Source organism: Amphiprion ocellaris, chromosome 2 (genome assembly GCF_022539595.1).
Source record: "Amphiprion ocellaris isolate individual 3 ecotype Okinawa chromosome 2, ASM2253959v1, whole genome shotgun sequence".
Classification (NCBI taxonomy): domain Eukaryota; kingdom Metazoa; phylum Chordata; class Actinopteri; family Pomacentridae; genus Amphiprion; species Amphiprion ocellaris.
Window position 1 is genome coordinate 21,165,995 of NC_072767.1, and position 17,638 is coordinate 21,183,632.

The window sequence follows — 17,638 nt, forward strand, 5'->3', positions numbered from 1 at the left end:
TGAAGTGCCCTCGAGCAAGACGATCAACCTTCATCCAGCTCCAAGCCGCTGGCACTTCTGTGGCCTCCGGTCAGGAAAAGACAAGAAAAGGAAAACAATTTCAGTGTTCCACAATGATAATCGCTGATCTATAACCCCCTCTCCTGGTAATTATACAGTAATGCAGCAGTTCATTAGTACCTAAATCTTTCAGCTAATAAATGCCTGAGGTTTTGAATCACTGCCTTCTGCAAAAGATGTTTATAAAGTTACTCGGGAGATGCTGAGATTGTCTGACAGGATTGATAAGAAGATAAGATTTCCTTTGAAGTCACGCTATCACCAAGATTTCACTTGAGTTTCATCCACTCACTGATATGAAATGAGCTTACTCTATATTCCTCTTAGGTTTATGGATATCAGAATATCAATTCCTCTTCCTACATCTTGCAGGATTTTTTTTTTTTTTATCCCTAAGGCTCCAGGGCATCGACCAGAGGAGAAATCTTTGAAACAGCTGCTCCTGGATGAATGTTTCTGCCCATGCATACATTTTAGTCACCCGTTTCAAACCGATTACAAGAAAGGCTGCAACAAAAGTCCCAGCAGTACTGGCCTTTTAATAACAACAATAAAAACAGTCCAGAAAACCATTGCGGTTTTTAGCCAAAGCAAGCACATACAGTAGTAGGCCAGTAAAGGTACAATACAATCTGTAAATACATAGAAGTGAATATGACAACAAAATCAAGGTCAGACAAGATTTAACCAAAATAGCTGAGGTTCACTTGTTTCTCTGGTAAGAGGCCACGACTTTCCACCCGTCTTAACGCATCCATGTGAAGCAGTGACGGCACAGAGTTGGAGAAACTCCTCAGCCAGAAATGGTGGTCCACATAGCAGCAGCTAGCTGTACAGCTTGAAAAACGGATGAGTTCAAATGTTACAGTAACATCAAATAATTGCTTTAAAATTCTACCATGAGAATGTGGTCACAGCAAAAAAAACAAAAAACAAAAACAAACAAAAAGCAAAGAAAAAGTACATAATGTGATGGGAAAATTGGAATTTTATTTGGAAGTCAATCATTATAAGGTGTCAAAAACCTGACACATGAAACAACAACTACCTTGAAAAAAATACTATCCCCCATTTCAAGCCATTCGACTGTACGGTAGGAAGAAGAAAACATATCGTTACATTCAGTTGATATTGTAGACTTCAATAGATCAGCCTCTAGCCGTGCAAACATCTGTAGTCTGAGAGCACGAACCCGACTCACACCTTCAAGTTTAAAGTGAACAGCTGGCCCACTGCTTTATTAACATGTTATCAAACGTGCATATAACCGTAAGTATGATACTGCTGTAGAGTCCAGCATAAAATTAACTGTTAAAAATGCCAGTTTAAAATGGCCATCTACGAGGTAAGGCCACTCCATTGGGGCTGGATGTCCATTATTGATCCAGGTTGGTATAACACTTGTTTCCTCAGTCAAAGTCAGCGTTCCGTTGTGTCCATAAAGGCGGCTGTTTGCTTAATATCCTCGTAGGATGGTTAACGTAGAAAGCAAAAGCAACCTGAAGTGTACAGGTCCAGCATTTTTGAGGGTCAGTAGGGCGCCACGTCAGTAGTTCTTTGCAAGTAAGAATCTGCATCGCTCCAGACTGCTACTGAACTCCAGAAGTCACTAAAAGTCCCAAGTGATGTCCACTCTGCTGTCAGTCAGGCAGATTGGTGGTGAGGCCTCCCTGGAATACAGATGGCCAGGTTGTGTTAGCTTATGTAACGGGCTGTCAGTGAGACAGGCCATCTGACAGACTTGGAGAGGCCGTCTCATGTAACCAGGAAAGCAGCCAGGGAGTGAAGGCGACCGTTATTCTGTCCTTCAGTCATTGAGGCAACAGTCACACAGCTCCTTGTAGATTCTCTTGCGGATGTGAGGCATGTCTTCCTGACTGAACAGCAGAGGCTGCTTCACAGAGAGACGACGGCAGTACTGACAGGCAGAAAGACACACAGACAGTGGTGTAAAATAATCCACAATCTCCATATTGAGAGTGAACATTGATCATAGCTTTTCTCTTTTTTAATGAGACTGAGCAAATCAAATCTGTACAGATACCAGAGGTTTCTCTGCAGAAACTTTCCTACACAAAAAGATCTCTCTTTCTGCCAGGAAACAAGACAAGTAAAGCAAAGAGAGGAAACACAGACTGGAAGAAGGAAAAAATAATGTCTCACCTCAAGGACAAAAACTCCACAATCACTGTCATTTTTCTGCTGGGGAATACCCTAAAGAATCACAACTCACAGTGAAGCAGGAGGAGACTAGATGCTGTCACAGTTTTATATTCTATTTACATTCATGCAACTGTATCATTATTATAGACAGTACTTACTGAAAAACACCAATGTGAAAGCAACTTTAAAGTAGCATATGTAAATCAAACAGCAAAAAGGACTCAACATATAAAACATTACAACATTACTTCTTAAAATGTTGTCAACTGATGGATAAGTAAATGCTTTAAGAGTTAAAGTGGTATTTCACAGCTAAAACTGCACTTAGACGGTAATTTTCAGTGTTCCGCAGAATTATTTTGGCACATTTACCATATCATTGAAATGAAACAAACTCACATGTTCTTGAATCTCCTGTTTTGTACACTGTGCAATACAAAATGAAGGCTGCCATCTTTGACTAACAGCAGCAGTGCTAGACTATGTGTTTTTTTGGGCACAAAGTAAACACAGTGTTATAATTACAATCAGGGATCAGGATTACCTTAATGATGGTAATCTTCCAGCCTTTCTGGAAAGCTGTCTGTTTCTTCTCTCGGGCTTCAGACTGAAGGTACTTCATAATGTTCTGATAACACACAGAATTATGCTACAATGACGACAGGGCAAACTGCAAACTTTCCTCAAACATTTTCCAAATAAGTTAAATGTTAGCTCAGACTACTGAACACAGAGTAGACAATACAAGTATTGGAATAGTTTTATCAAAAATGTCAATAATGTGACCAAAGAGGTGGGATATAAGGAAACAAACACACACTCCTCAAAGGGAAATGTTCTGGCTTGTTATGAAACAGCTGTCATTTCTTCAGCTGTACCCAAAACTTCCTAGACTGACCTGAAGACTGAGAAAATAAACCATTTGGTTAGCAAAAGTAAGACAATCTACAAATCTGTTTGGGTTAAATGCAGCAACGCACTGCTTCATAGTTTTTATTTGCTAGGAGATGACATCATAAGAGCAGGTGTCCAATCAACGATTGTTGATTTCATGTTGTGTCCAAAAAACTTTCCTCCTTAGTAAATAAAATCTTCTTTGTAGAGCAGTGTTCAATGCTTCATATGTCAGTACGAGATCATTATTGTTATTCTGGCACTTAAAACTCAAGACTTTGCTGCTCACAGCTCTAATCTGACAGTGGCTCTGAGGATCTTCATATATTAAGTTAGTTAACAGCACAGTAAGAGCAGCAGGACAGAAGTCAGAGTGTTTTCTGATGCTGCAAGTGAAACTACCCCAATCAGAGAAACGAGACAACACATTTCTTAGTTATTTTAGCAATTACTTTATAAGCATATAAGTATTAATCTAATAATTTAGAATCAAAGCAAAATATAATCCTTCTACTTTATTCTGGTTCATTACAGCCATATAATAAAATCCAAGGATTTCTAGAGAAAAAGCCTTCCAAATTGAAGAATCTAATATTGATTCTTTAAAGTAGTTTCTCATCAGGGACTGATTGTCTTACAATTTGCAGAAAAAAAGAGACTAAAGTGCTGAATTACTGACGATCTCCTCTCATCAGAGCTCATTTGCAGCAATTTGAAATCTGAAACTATAAACTGCAACCTAAAGACGCTGACATGCACAGAGGGACTCACATCTGTGGTGTGTCTGAAGACAATCCCTTGGCTGTCATAGTAACTGATGGTTTTGGTTGCCATGGTGACCGTGACGAGGGACCAGTGGATTTCTAAATGGATGGGAATGAGCAACAGCCACTTGGAGAACAGGTCAACCTGAAATAATCCCACAAATTAACACACAAATTTATTCAAGAAACAATACACTGAAGGTGTTTTCACAAGCTATATAGAACAGCGTGCAGTCAGCACACACAATGCACAAGATAAAAGTCAGATTGTTGGGCAATTATTGCTTCACATGTGATAAAGAAAACTCAAATATCACTAACTAAAGGACAAACAGGCTCATCAGCATTCCTGAAATAACTTTTGGAGTTCCTTTACTTGCTAAGTTTGACAGTAAGGCAGCTGGAAATGCTGGTTTCAAGAATTATAAAACATATTTTGCACGGTTTGCTTTCATTGTATTTGGTTTACACATTGAATTTAGACTACAGCTGCCAATGAGGGCAACCACACCACACAGAAAGGTTGATGGCAATCTAAATCTGGTTTCTTGCAGCAGCCAGGATACAGCTCTGACTCACAGTGGCAAAATAAAAGTCAGTGCTGCTTTCAAAACTGCAAACTGTTCCACCTTCCTCCTTACTTTTTTAGTCCATCTCTTCACACCATCGTAACCTTTGGCAACCAGCTGCTTGTGGAAAAAGCTGTTGAAAAAATGAACCTAAGAAAAAGAAATGGTAAAACCCATTAGACAGCCAAAAAATGTGATTATTTTTAGTGTTTATAATTTCAAAACTAACGCATTATAAAAACGACATCCCTATTTATATTGATACATTTGCAATGTAAGTTTACAAACACAATTATAGCTTACCTTGTGCTCTGTCGCTTCCATAATGAGCTCTCCATACATGTTGATAATCTGTCAGAACAGAAACGCAAAGTGAGGATGCGATTTCACTTCTGAACCTGCACCAAGCAATATTTCTTAATATATAGATGCAATTATGTTAAGAGCATAAATATAATAGCGACTTCCTCATTGGCAGTCCAAAGGTTTCTACGTTGCTGCGGACCCTTCTGCTCGCCCTTTACCTGGTCATTAAGCCAGTTCTGTTCCTCCAGCGTGCCGAGGTCCTCCAGGCTCAGTGTGTGTTTATTATACATGACCATAAAGCCTGCAATAGGAGCAGAGGCCAGCCCTGCCCTGTACCGAGTCATCTCCCCTTTGATGTCCAGTCCACTAAAACAAACACAAAACAGATTAATGACGAGGGGGAAACACTAGCGGAATTTTAAAAGTGAATCTCAACCTGTTTATTAAATCTTCGGTGATATTTCAGAGTCAGGATGAGAGGACAAAGGAGATAACATAGGGCTGGAGACAAGAAAAGAGGGATAAGTTTTCAACAGCATTAAAAGTGGCAGTGCGTGAGTTTAATTTAGGCATTTCTGCTTCCAAACTGATATGTCCGAATGCTGTTGCAACATGAGAAGAATGTGAAAACTGGTCTGATCTGATACAATTTTTTACTTACTCTTCTTTCTGACTGATTTAACCTTTGCCCAGATGATACAATATTTCACAATAACACACAATGAAAATCCTGAGCACACAGTTATTATGATTTTTAAGCCCTTTTTAGACAGGATTAGTATTTCCTCAAGACCTCCAGTGATTTATAATAATTGTGGAGGTCACCTGTGATCTTAATTTAGTGTGAATCTGACACGTCTGTAACTTGCAAAGTAAAAATTTCACCATAAATTAGTTACAATATTTCACCAAGGTCCTGTGATAATATCAACCTTGTCTGAGTTGGCATCTGTGTGTTTTTTTGTTTATTTAATTGTAAGGATTTTTGTTGCCCCCTTCACTTTCTTTATCTTGTGTGAATTCAGTGCACATGACACTTTCTAAATCACATGAGGTCGCCCGGTAATAATGGCCCCGTGTGAATCAGGATTTAAATTCTGACACTGCAGTTCTGAAGGTTATTCCTGCACTTCTGCTCGTGTGAAAATAGTGATAAATTCCATATCGATACTCTGTGTGCATGTGCGTACTGACCTGTTGCTGAGGTCAGAGTTGCCTTTCTTCTTCAGATGTTCCAGGACATCAGATTCACTAAGAGGAATGAAGCTGCCATATTTGACATAGAAGCTCTCCAGAAAGTCTAAGACAGACGAAATCATTATAACTCGATTATATGAAACATCAGATTAGTGATTTTTATCGATTCATTCATCCGCTGATGACAATCCCAGACTTGTGACTTTATCAAATGCAGGCCTGTGCACTTCTAAATGCAGGAAATGCTACATTTTCATAGGTGTGCAAATAACTGCTGATACTGGTCAGTGACATACTTAGTTTCTTTTTTGTAGCAAGACTGTACAATTACTTGCAAAAAAAACCCCACAAAGCTTATTCTGTGAAGACAAATCTAAGCAGGTGTCACTTATTCATGTTACCTCAACATTCAAGAGAAAGAAAAACTAAATCCCTATTCTGATTCATGAAAAAGGCAGATGTGTAAATACCCATTGACATCTCGGTACATTGGTGTTTATCTTCATAAAGATCTCTGTCCAATATATCCTCAGGCTTTGTATTAACATCATGCCAGCAGGACAGATTAATTCCTCATATCATGCATATATAATACTAAGCACAGAGAGGCTTCATATTATACTTGACAGAGCTGTTCTCATCAAACCCATTTTGGATTTTTCTGATATCAACTAAGTTTTGTTCTCCGTTTTGGTTGGCAAAGAAGCTGCAACAAAATCTGAAAGGAATCAGTTTGCAAATCGTGGCAACATCAGATAAATTTAGTTCTTTCCTTGGACATAGCATATTTTTTGGAATAAAAACTCATTCATAAACATTCTTAATTGTGCATCAGATCAAGTTTGAGTTTATTAATGGTTCATGGACGATGCCATGAATAGTTTATGGATGTCATATGACACAAAAAGTGCTGATATCGTCAGCGGTTGCTATTTGAGTTTATGTGTAAAAACATCAATCATTGACCATTTTTCATATGACTAAACACGAAGGATGATGAATCTGTTCATGTAGAAACATACAGTACCACTGTCTGCTACCAAACACATCTTACCGTGGATCATGTCAGTAAGTTGCTCCAGGCTTTCTTCATTCTTTTCATCCATATCCGTTTCTTCTGACCAACTCTTACCCGACATTTCTTCCATCTCATTTTTCTCCCATGTGCCACTCCAACAGTACAGTCTGTGGTCTCCTAATGCCCAGTCGTGCTGCATGCTGCTCACTGTGATAGGACAGTGACTTGGAGAGGAAGCTGGATGAGAAGTTTCCACTTCCGTAGTTGTGGATTTGTGACCAGAGTCTGTTAGTGTGGGGGCATTTCCATTGGACAGTGTTATTGGTAAAGAAACTTGGTCTGTTCCATCAGGGATTTGGTCTACCTGCATCTCAGAGTCAAGGTCCTGGGGAGTTTCTGATCTTGAAGCGTTACCTGAATGCCTGAAGATGGACAGTAGGGCATTTCCAGGTTCAGTCACAATCATGCTGTCCTCCTCCAACTCCCCTTCGGTGTCAGATAGGCTTACTGTGTCTCCATTGCCCAATGGACATATGACTGAGCTGGGGTAAAACTGGTCTCCATGGTGCGTCTGTACATTTTGGTTTCCCCCCTGCCCTAACACTGACTGATTTAAGGCATCTGCTTTAGAACTGATGACAACACCCCCTTTTATTTCAACATTAACTTCCATTTTCGAAGTAATAGGAGGTTTCACCATTCCTCTCCCTTGACCTCTCACCACTAGTGCTCCTCTGCCTGTTGTTCCTAACAAAAAAATCCCTGTACCTCTGTCATTCCCATCTCCCTTTCCTACTGCCCCAGCAACCCCTGAGGCCTCAATCAATGTGTTCTCCTTTATCTGTGCGTCCCCTTTCTCTGGAGCAACACAGTTCCTCATTGGTCCATCCTGCAAGGAGACTGTGACAGGCATGGCGACGGTGCTTTGAGGCTGAGTATCAGCCACCGCTACAGACATTTCCACCTTCTCATACACGTCACCTTCATCCTCTGCCTCCTCTACTTGCTTCTTGGTCAAATCAAAGCTCTTGATACGTGTCAACTGGCCCACTTTTCTTTTTGGGATGTCCCCAAGGTCCTTATAAGCCCCCCTCCCTCTTCCTCTCCCTTTTCCCCTCCCTCTGCTTGAGTTTCTGGCATTGTGTCCCGCACTGTTGGGGCCACAGCAGTCACAGGCTTTAGGAGTCCTCTTCCTGCCTGATGTACGGCCATTGACTGGGCCCTGAGCAGGGTTTGGTGTCGGAGCAGAGGACCTGTCTAATGCTGGACTTGAGTTAGTGCTTAGTGATTTTACTGTGGTTACAACAGGAGGCTCTGCATTAGCAGAAGTCAAAGCAGGGGGTTGAGCTAAATCAGAGTTGGCGGTGAGGTCTGTGGTGAGGAGTTTGGTGGAGGTCTCAGTTATGTCCTGATCTGTAGTACAGCCAGCAGGAGGCACAAGAGGAGGTGCTGTAGCAGAAACAGTTAAATCAGGCGATGCTGATGATGTTGTTTTCATTGGGGAAGCAGAGCCGCTGTGAACCATGACGTCCTCCTTTGGCTCTTCAACCCCATCCCCAACACCTCCTCTTTGCACACCTGTCCTCTCCTCCCCTTTGGTTTGCTGAATTACAAGTAATGTGGTGTGTTCTTCCTCAGTTTTTATCCTCGCACTTCCCTCCAGGAATTCTTCAGGAAGCACCGTTGCTATTTGTAAAAGTAGTTGTTCTCAAGTCTTTCCCACCATAGAAATCACTGATGACAGCAGACTACAGCATGGCAGGTTTCAAGCGCTCCTCAGTGGTAGATGAATTTCCTAATTAGACCAAGTGCAAGATGCGAAAGAAGAAGAGAGAGAGATTAAAAAAAAAAAAAAAAAACAATGATAGACAATTAGGGCTTCATCCAGGATTCACAATTACTTTCATATCAGCAATGCAAATGCAGATCAATGCAGCCCTGTCAGCCAGTTGTTGCATATTTTTCAGACGGTTAAATCAGAAATGCTGAGCTAGATGATGTTTTTAGCAGGTGAGATTTCAAGCATGGAAGGGAAAATAAAACTAACATCCACCACTTCTTTTGACAGGTCCAACATGTGTCTACAATTCTGTCCACAATCACTGACAGTATGTTGAAGGAGGATTTGTAGTTAATTTTACTATTTCAGCACATTATCATTACCATTACACCCCAGTGTTAATGTTTATTTGCTGTCACACTGTACAACAAGCCAACTATTATGATCAGCTATTAGTCCAAGATTTAATGTGACATTGTGCCTATTTATGTCTTAGTTTGCTTCACACATGTCAATCATTGAGCTGGGGAAAATGCATTTTGCGCTGCTGTGCATTCCTTGTTATATGGAACTGACAATAAAGTTCAGCTTGACTGAAGTGCAGTGAGTTTAAGTTTTACCTGAATGTGATTACCTGCATGAGAATCATACAAAGTCCAGACATGTAAGCATCACAAAAGGTCCCATATGTGTCTTAAGGTGACCCTAGTTCATTTCTCTGCTGTTCACTACGACACTTTAAATTCAACAAGTACATCAGTCCTGTTAAAAGTTAAGAAAATAACGTGTGTGTTTTACTATAAATGAAATATCACTTTATTCTATGCCTCGTTCTGCTTGGAGCCATTCGCAAATAAAATACTGAAGCACCGCAACTCAATTAACAGGTGGTTCACAGCTAAAATATGATTTGTTGTCTTCGTGTGAAATTGACAATTCACGTGCACATGAACCACGATGACATGACAGTAAACATCTGACTGACATCTGGTGTTTCTTATGCTTTAAAAGCGACGTTATTAAAATAAATGTTACTTGCTTTAAGGACGACTCATATCGAGCTAATGTTAGCAACATAGCAGCTAGATTTTAAAATTCCTGAGCTGCAAAATTTTAACGTCTGCACTGAAATGAGTCATTAGCATAAGTCAGTGACAGTAAGCACATTCAATAAAGTGGTGCAGTTAATTGAAAACTACCTCGTTAGGTGAAATAATGTAACAATTGGCAACGGACAAACGGAGCATGTCCAGCCATCATTCAACAATATAACACGCCTTTAGTTGATTTCACTGAGTCTAATATGACATTTTACAAAGTTTTGCATAAGTTAGTCATTCCCCTGAAGCTAGCTAAGTTAGCTTGCTACAGTCAAAACACAGGCGAAAACACAAAGCAGCGACAACACACATTTCCTCCATTTTCAGGAGGAAGTTGGAGGCGTCTAAACACCAAGAAGAAGCTACGATGCCGTGTTCGAATAAATTATGATTTGAGCAAGCTAAATGCATATCAAAATGTTGAAAGGAACATCATTATACACTACCTTGTCAATGAAATTAGAAACTGAATTCCGTCTGGCCACGATTTGAAGAAACAACAACCCAAGCTGTCGTCGCTTATTGATTGCGTCATGGCATCGGGCTCATCTTCGGCTGCCTCCGGAATTTCCCGAAGTCACCTTCAAATTCAGCCCTTGCATTTCATCTTCCTACTTCGATTAACATCCAGCCATAAAACATAGCAATGACATTCCTAAAATCTAGATTTTTAAAAATAAATTAATTCTGCAGCAATGTCCCTCCTGATTAGAAAAAATGTTTACTTTTATTTGCATGACATAAATAAACCAGTCTTGCCATAGCAAATAAACTCAACTGACGGGTATCTTCTTGGCAGTATCAATATCAATACTGATACTTATGTTTGTGTCAATATTTTCTTGACACAGTATTTATCATCATTTTGAGGCACATCAATGACAACCCACACCATGTCTTGGTAACCTTTAATTACAAAAAACTAGGGCAGGAAAACAATAAATAAACTAACAGTTAAAAAGTAAAGGAGTTAACTACAAAATTATTAACAGTGAACGGTTACAAAAAGATAATATCAACATGGTAATTACTGGTTGTATGACACCAGTAGCTTCCAGCCTCTTCAAAGCAATGACAGGACATTTGTAAAACAAAGAAATCAACCACAAGTATATTAACTGTGAATGTGTCACATATCGTTGTTTAGTGAAATAGGTGTACCATTATGTAAAATAAATCTGCACATAGCCTACAATGTATAAAACAAGCAAATTTAGACACTTATGAGTAAAAAAAAAGTTTTTTAACATATGAACAATATAATAAAATATTTGAGCTTACAGCAAGATTTCAGCACAAGTCACACCCACTAGCTTCAAAGATAATGCAGCAGATTACACATTGAAATAAACAGTTGCTATATTTCTATTTGTACATAAGGTCAGTGCTATATCATTCTCTACTAGCAAACTCAAAAACAACAGGCATAATAAGTCTTTTTACAAAAGTAATTTGGCTCTAGGGGTGTAAGGGGATTAGACTTTTTAAATCCCGTCCAAACACCAATGTAGCCGTGCAAAAGTCTCACTCTTCACATACGTCTTGCAATGCTAGAACTAATGACGTCACCAGGATTAATTTAGGAAATGGTGCCACTTTAATGAAAAATAGGGGCATGGTTTTCACTGCCAAGACCAGCTGTTAGTGCCTTAAAAGCTGGCACCACAGGCACACTTAATTTTACATTTTTTGCAAAACAATAATGACTAAAGCAAATTACCCTCGAATCAGCTGACAGACTGACTGAAATACTAATTATTTCTTTCCATTAGAATAAGCTAACAAGCTTCATGATGTTCGAAAAGTGATTTAAGTGAAAGAGAAATAACACAATCAAAGTGGGAAATACATTTCTTGTGTGAGCATGCTTCACACAGACGGACTTTCTTTATTCTGCAGCTTTAGTCTTGTTTTCTGCTCCTGAGCTGCAATGAAACTCTGCTGCACAGTGGAGGACAGTACAAAGTGGACGATGCTAAAGATGACTGTGGTGCAGCAGACAGAGGCAGCTTTGTAGTTGGGGCCTGGAAGAGATTAAGTGAACAGAGAACGCACACATTTGCAATTATTATATTTATTTTCATTTAAAGCAATGCATTTACAACTATATGGCTTTTGTAGAGCTAGAAAAAAATGTCATGTGTTTATGAGGGAGTGTTGCTACCTATCAGAGGGTGGTGTTGATAGGTGGAGTACGGATGGTCTTGGAGATGGCTGCACCACTGCTCCCCCCTGCTGTTAGCACCTGGAGCTGCAGCTGGTAAACACTGTCAGCCTGAAGACCGCGAACTGTCACCGACCGCTCAGACTGTGGAGGGTAAAGAAGTGTTAAGCTCACACACAGACGCATTGTTCTGCCTACATAAATCTTTTAATTGGGTAAACGCATAAATAATGAGATGAAAGGATAGAAATAAAAGTAGAAGCAGGGTTTATTCTACATTTTCCATGTGTTAGTCTGTCTCTCTTTGATTGTCTGCGGCTCTCAGCTCCAAACTCATCACTTCTTGCTCAGCGCATAAGACAAAGTGGCTAACAATTTTTACTTGACTTCAAAATAGTAAAGGTAATCTTCTTAAACTGCTGGACATCTTAGTGTTAGGAAAACATTGCATTTGTTAAGGACAACTTTCAGCCATAGATTTGTTGCTCTAGGAGAAATATCCAAGAGAAGGACTAATTCAAAACATACGGCATGGTGGCTCACTGATTGGTTGTTTATAGTATTTGGACAAAAATGGACTCTTTGGCACAAAGGAACAAGTTAAATCTGGCTCCGGCAACACCACGATACTTGTTGTTGGGATATTTTTTAAGGATTTGGTGTTGGTAAAGAATATGGAAAATCAGCACACTTATCCATTAATTATCATATATCAATATGTCCCTTTTTACTAACTTTAATAAATGAATCATAAATGTTTAAATTTTCTTGATTCATTGAACACTCAGTTAACTCTGCAACTCGTATTGTGAAAGGAAAGAGAAAAGAGTTTCTTCAGATATAATTGAATAGGGCCCTTGAATGAGAAGTGAAATGTTTTTAAGAACCAAAAAGAGAAGTCCAATAGCTTTTCACTGAAACTTTTAGAACTTGATATGAAAACACTTGTTGACTTATTGTCCACCACTGTATGGACACATGCACATATACACCCACTCACACAAACACACCCACACATTATCCCTCTCATATTTCTGAACCATTTTCCTCCTGCTGTTTGCACAGTACAATGCTGTCACTGTAGACCTTTCCCTTTGTCTCACCGGTGCGATTGTCTGCGTCTGGGAGATTAGCGTGTCTTCCCGCCCCTCTGTTGCCGCAGCAACCTCCGACTGCAGCGTCCAGGTGAATTGGAACCCCTCAATGGCTGCCGGGTCCAGTGCATGCTGGGACATCCTCCAGCGAAACATACTGAGCAGAGTGCCATTGACTTGTTGAAAGTCTGCAGTGAGCCGTTCGGGACGCAGTACCACCTTTCTGCCAGCCAGGAGGCGCTCTGAAACAAACAAAAATCACAACATTTCCATCAACTATCACAGAACACTTATCTAAACTATTTCACATGGAGTTTAAAATAACACTTTTTTAATGTCTTCATCGTAATGACAATTATTAAAAGTTATCCAACCAGATAACCACGTAGAAAAAACAAAACACTGTTTGGTCAAGCTCATAAAATTCTGTGATAATACAATGTGCACTCAGTGTTTAAATTATACTTTTCGGTGAAATTGTACTGATTGCTTTCGAGAGTTATTTTTCCAATTGTTCATTATGGTTGGCTACATAATTAATGGACAATGCCTTTACATCTGTGTTCAGTTACTCCTACCCTCATTGTTGCAGGGCAAAGCTTTGCCTCCTCTGACCCTGATGGAGGAGCAAGTTGGGGTTGTAACCCAGGCAACAGCCTCTGACCCTGGGTCAGCCTTCATTGCCACGGCGACCCGGTACTTACAGGCAAAGAGCAGGCCTGTAATGGTTTGATGGGTGCCCTGGAGAGAGGGAAAGTTAAGTCAAGCCAGTGGTTTTAAAAAAATGACATTACTGTATAAACTGTACATGACTGGTTGTTAAAACTGACCTTTTACAAGGTTTCTTGAAATATACATATTACCTCTATTTTCTGTCTCGGCACCTGTCTCACATAAGCAGCTTGTTAGCTCCATGTTAAAATAAACACCCGAGTTTGGCAGCTTTGCAGGTTGGCAGCTTCAAATAGCGAGAAATGCTGCAACTGTTTAAAAAAGCCTGACCTTCAATTAAGAGAAGATCACGTTCTGCGACCTCAGCAAATTGCACGCAGCACTTTGATATTTATCAATCCACTGCATCTGTGATCATTTTATTTGAGAGGTTAACACTGGGACAATATCAGCTAAAGATCTAATGTTGATGAGTCCAGTTTTATCTTCATGTAGTGAACAAACAATGTACAGGATATAGTTTGCTCTATTCTCTTCTGCTGAAGCTCCAGTTTGGGACTTGGACTTAGAACAGTTACATTTTATGTAGAACATGTGCACATCTCTTCAGGTTTTTTAATGTTAGTTTTGGTAACACATTTAATGGTGACTCATTATTGCTGAAATGATTCTGCAAACAACACAGATTCTTGGTCCTGTCAAACTTTGACACGTAGGGACTTACAAATTTAACACACACCTGTACAAACTGAAGTATTATAGTGTTGCGTGCAATAAATTTGTGAAAGTTTGTGCATTGAAGTTTTTGTAGAGGCATTACTTCTCCCAAAAATACGTCAAAACACCTCAGCAAACGTATGGTACTGGTAATGGTACATGAATTAGAAATTACTTATTTCTACATCACTTCACATAAGAAATGTTACAGATTATTTAAAAAAAAAAAAATAACACACAGTGTCACACACACCATGAAATGCAATGAAATATACATCAGCCAGGGATCTGACAGAGTTATGCTATAAGTGATGGTAGACAGAGACAGAGATGATGGCAGAGAGACAAAGTTACACACAGACAGCAGATGAGAGCATTTCACACTGATCTCAATTACTGTGATGCAATCTGAGCTCAATTTCACACATACACACACAAACAGACACAATAGTAACACTCAAGACAATAGCAAAACAATCTTTGTACTATTTCATGAACACAAATTCACATAAAACCCAGCCAGGATAGCTATACCTGCACTGTTGTTGTTCTCTCTGTGCTCGTCACATTAGTACTGCAGGTATGTGGACGCCAGCGTAGAATGTATGGACCAGGGTGTCTCTGTCTGGGAGTAACTGGAAAAAAACAGAGGGATCAGACACACACTACATAAACAGTGTTTGTTTATATGTGAAGATTAATTCTTCTTCTTATACATGAAGCTGTTGAAGCCCTGTGGAACAGTGTGGAACACTCAGCTATTACTCCAAGTAATGTAATCTTTTGATTTTTGGTGTACTTCTCTCACTCCGATTACTATATCAAACAAAACAGTCTCTTCTCAAACATAAGTATATAAACCAATCAGTCGCCACTTGAAAACCAAATATAATGATTATCTCGTTAAAATGCCACCTGTCAAAGGGAGGGAATTATAAGGCAGCAAGTGAACTATCAGTCCTTAATGTTGATGTGTTGGAACCAAAAAAAAAAAAAGGAAAATAGCAGCATCTGAGCCACAGTTCTTATGTCTTATCATTTACATGCCCTTATTAACAGGTTAGAGGATCCACACAGGTTGCTCAGACTCAGCTGCAGTGGTTGATAGTCAGACTGACATACCAGCAATATTACTACTTTCTTTAGTTTCAATAGCACTGCAGCAGAAAGACATGTATGTGAGCCACAGCAGAAGAGGGTGGTAGCCATCATGCACAGGTGGGGTAAGTGTTACTCAGGTCTAAGAATCTGAGCAACTTTGAGAAGGACCAGATTGTAATGGCTACATGACTGGGTCAGAGGATCTCCACACCATGTAGGTCTGGGTTCATTCCTGATATGCAGGGGTTAGTTCCTACCAAAAGTGGTCCAAAGAACAACTGGTGAACTGTGGGCAGGGTCATGGGAAACCCAGGCTCACTGATGCAGCGTGGGAGAGATGGCTGGGCTGTGCTGTCAAAATTGTTCAGGAATGGTCTAAGGAGCATGATAAAGATTTCAAAGAGTAGATTTGGCCTCCAAATTCTCCAGATCTTAATCTGACTGACTGATCTGTGGGATGTGCTGGAAGAACAAGTCCAATCCATGGAGGCCACACCTTGCAACCTCCAAGACTTAAAGGATCCATCTGCTGCTAAGGTCTTGGTGCCTGATATCAAGACACCTTCACAGGTCTCTGGAGTCTAGTCCTCGACAGGTCACAGCTGTTTTGCCAACATGAGGTTGAACTAGACAGTATTAGGCAGATGGTTTCAGTGTTGTGGCTGTTAAGTAATGAGAGCAGAGTGGATCGTCCATTAATCACAGAGATAATCTTTTGATCCACAGCACTTCCTGTCCTTCCTGTCCTAAGTATCCTTACACAAGACACTGAACCACACATTGCTTCTGATCATTGAGTGCCTTGCTCACTGCATCAGCATTCTATTGCCATTCTAAGTATTTGGAATTCTTTAGTATTCATTCCTTCTTGGCATTTTGCTCAGCCGTTCGGTGTTTCAAAACTAACTCACCGTGGTAAGGCCACTTCCAGAACACCTTCACCTGCAGCTGGTTGTCATGGTAATGAGGAGCAGCGACCTCCAGCCGCAGGTTTCCAGGAGTGACAGGGTTCATGGGGGATTCAGGGTGAGGCACAGAGGAGGAGATGGAGAGGTCAGGGGAAGAAGGTGAGGAGGAGGAAGAGAGAGAAGGAGAAGAGGGAAGTGATGAAGAAGATGATGATGATGATGATGAGGAGGAGGGGAGCTCATTGGAGAAGTCTTCACCTTTAATGGAGTTCGATTTAGAGGAGAGAAAAAGTGGGGAAACAACACATTTTAAAATTTTACAACTTGACCGATTTGAAGGCCTTCATTTGGAACGATAAACAAAGCAGCACACAGTTAAAATAGTCAGAATTTCAAAGCTCATTAATAACAAATCTGTTTTTTCCACATTTTCACAATCAAAATACCTTTAACAGACCCACAAACAAATTTTAAAATCTAGATGTAGGTCAGATGTTCATTATGTTAACTATTCTAAGCAAAATCCGCTTCTCAACCATAACTACATAAGCATACGGGGCAGCTCAATAAAAAATCAAAATGATGTTCACTGTTTTGCACAGACTGGGGACAAATCAAAGGAACAACATGAACCCTTGATACCTGTGATGATGGCATACAGTGGCCCTGTTATACTGAACTTTACTAATGCCACTTCATATCAGTAAAGTTGTTATATTGTGATCACATTTATTTCATGATGAAACATTTCTATCCTGGTGGGAGTAGTCTCCTCTTGAATTACAACGCCCATATTCACCAAATGGCTTCATGAGCATGAAAATGATGTGAATCATAAGCTGCGGCCTTCACAGGATCTCAACCCAAATGAACACATATGACAGATTTTGGACCAAGCTGACAGACAGCGCTCTCCACCACCATCATCAAAACACCAAATGATGGAATATCTTTTGGAAGAATGGTGTTTATCCTTCCAGCAGAGTTCCAGAGCCTTGAAGAATAAATGGCAATCTGCACTGAAACTGTTTTGGCAGCAAGTGGTGGACCAACACCTTACAAAAACATTTTCTGTTGGTTTTCCTTTAATTTGTCACCTGTCAGTATGTGTGTGTTGAGTACATGAAACCT

At 40.0% G+C, this 17,638-nt stretch overlaps 2 protein-coding genes across 2 annotated transcripts in view; both read right to left on the reverse strand.

The window, feature by feature from the left end:
- Positions 1 to 579: 579 nt before the first annotated feature.
- LOC111564785 (uncharacterized) lies at positions 580 to 10,395 on the reverse strand. Its single transcript, XM_023264581.3, has 10 exons — positions 10,298 to 10,395; positions 7,008 to 8,766; positions 5,951 to 6,056; positions 4,975 to 5,122; positions 4,754 to 4,801; positions 4,523 to 4,600; positions 3,889 to 4,026; positions 2,768 to 2,851; positions 2,224 to 2,274; positions 580 to 1,978 (listed from the first exon to the last, which is right to left on the reverse strand). The coding sequence occupies exons 2-10, from the start codon at positions 8,494 to 8,496 to the stop codon at positions 1,868 to 1,870; spliced, it is 2,253 nt and encodes a 750-aa protein (XP_023120349.2). The 5' UTR covers positions 8,497 to 8,766; positions 10,298 to 10,395; the 3' UTR covers positions 580 to 1,867.
- Positions 10,396 to 10,742: 347 nt separating this feature from the next.
- The window catches only part of anos1b (anosmin 1b), a 48,816-nt gene continuing 41,920 nt past the window's right edge, over positions 10,743 to 17,638 (reverse strand). The window contains exons 10-15 of the mRNA XM_023264582.3: positions 16,511 to 16,765; positions 15,033 to 15,133; positions 13,688 to 13,850; positions 13,119 to 13,351; positions 12,016 to 12,159; positions 10,743 to 11,875 (exon numbers count right to left, since the gene is read on the reverse strand). Of these exons, the coding sequence (XP_023120350.2) occupies positions 12,019 to 12,159; positions 13,119 to 13,351; positions 13,688 to 13,850; positions 15,033 to 15,133; positions 16,511 to 16,765 (893 nt within the window). The 3' untranslated portion in view covers positions 10,743 to 11,875; positions 12,016 to 12,018. The remainder of the gene's footprint in view (positions 11,876 to 12,015; positions 12,160 to 13,118; positions 13,352 to 13,687; positions 13,851 to 15,032; positions 15,134 to 16,510; positions 16,766 to 17,638) is intronic.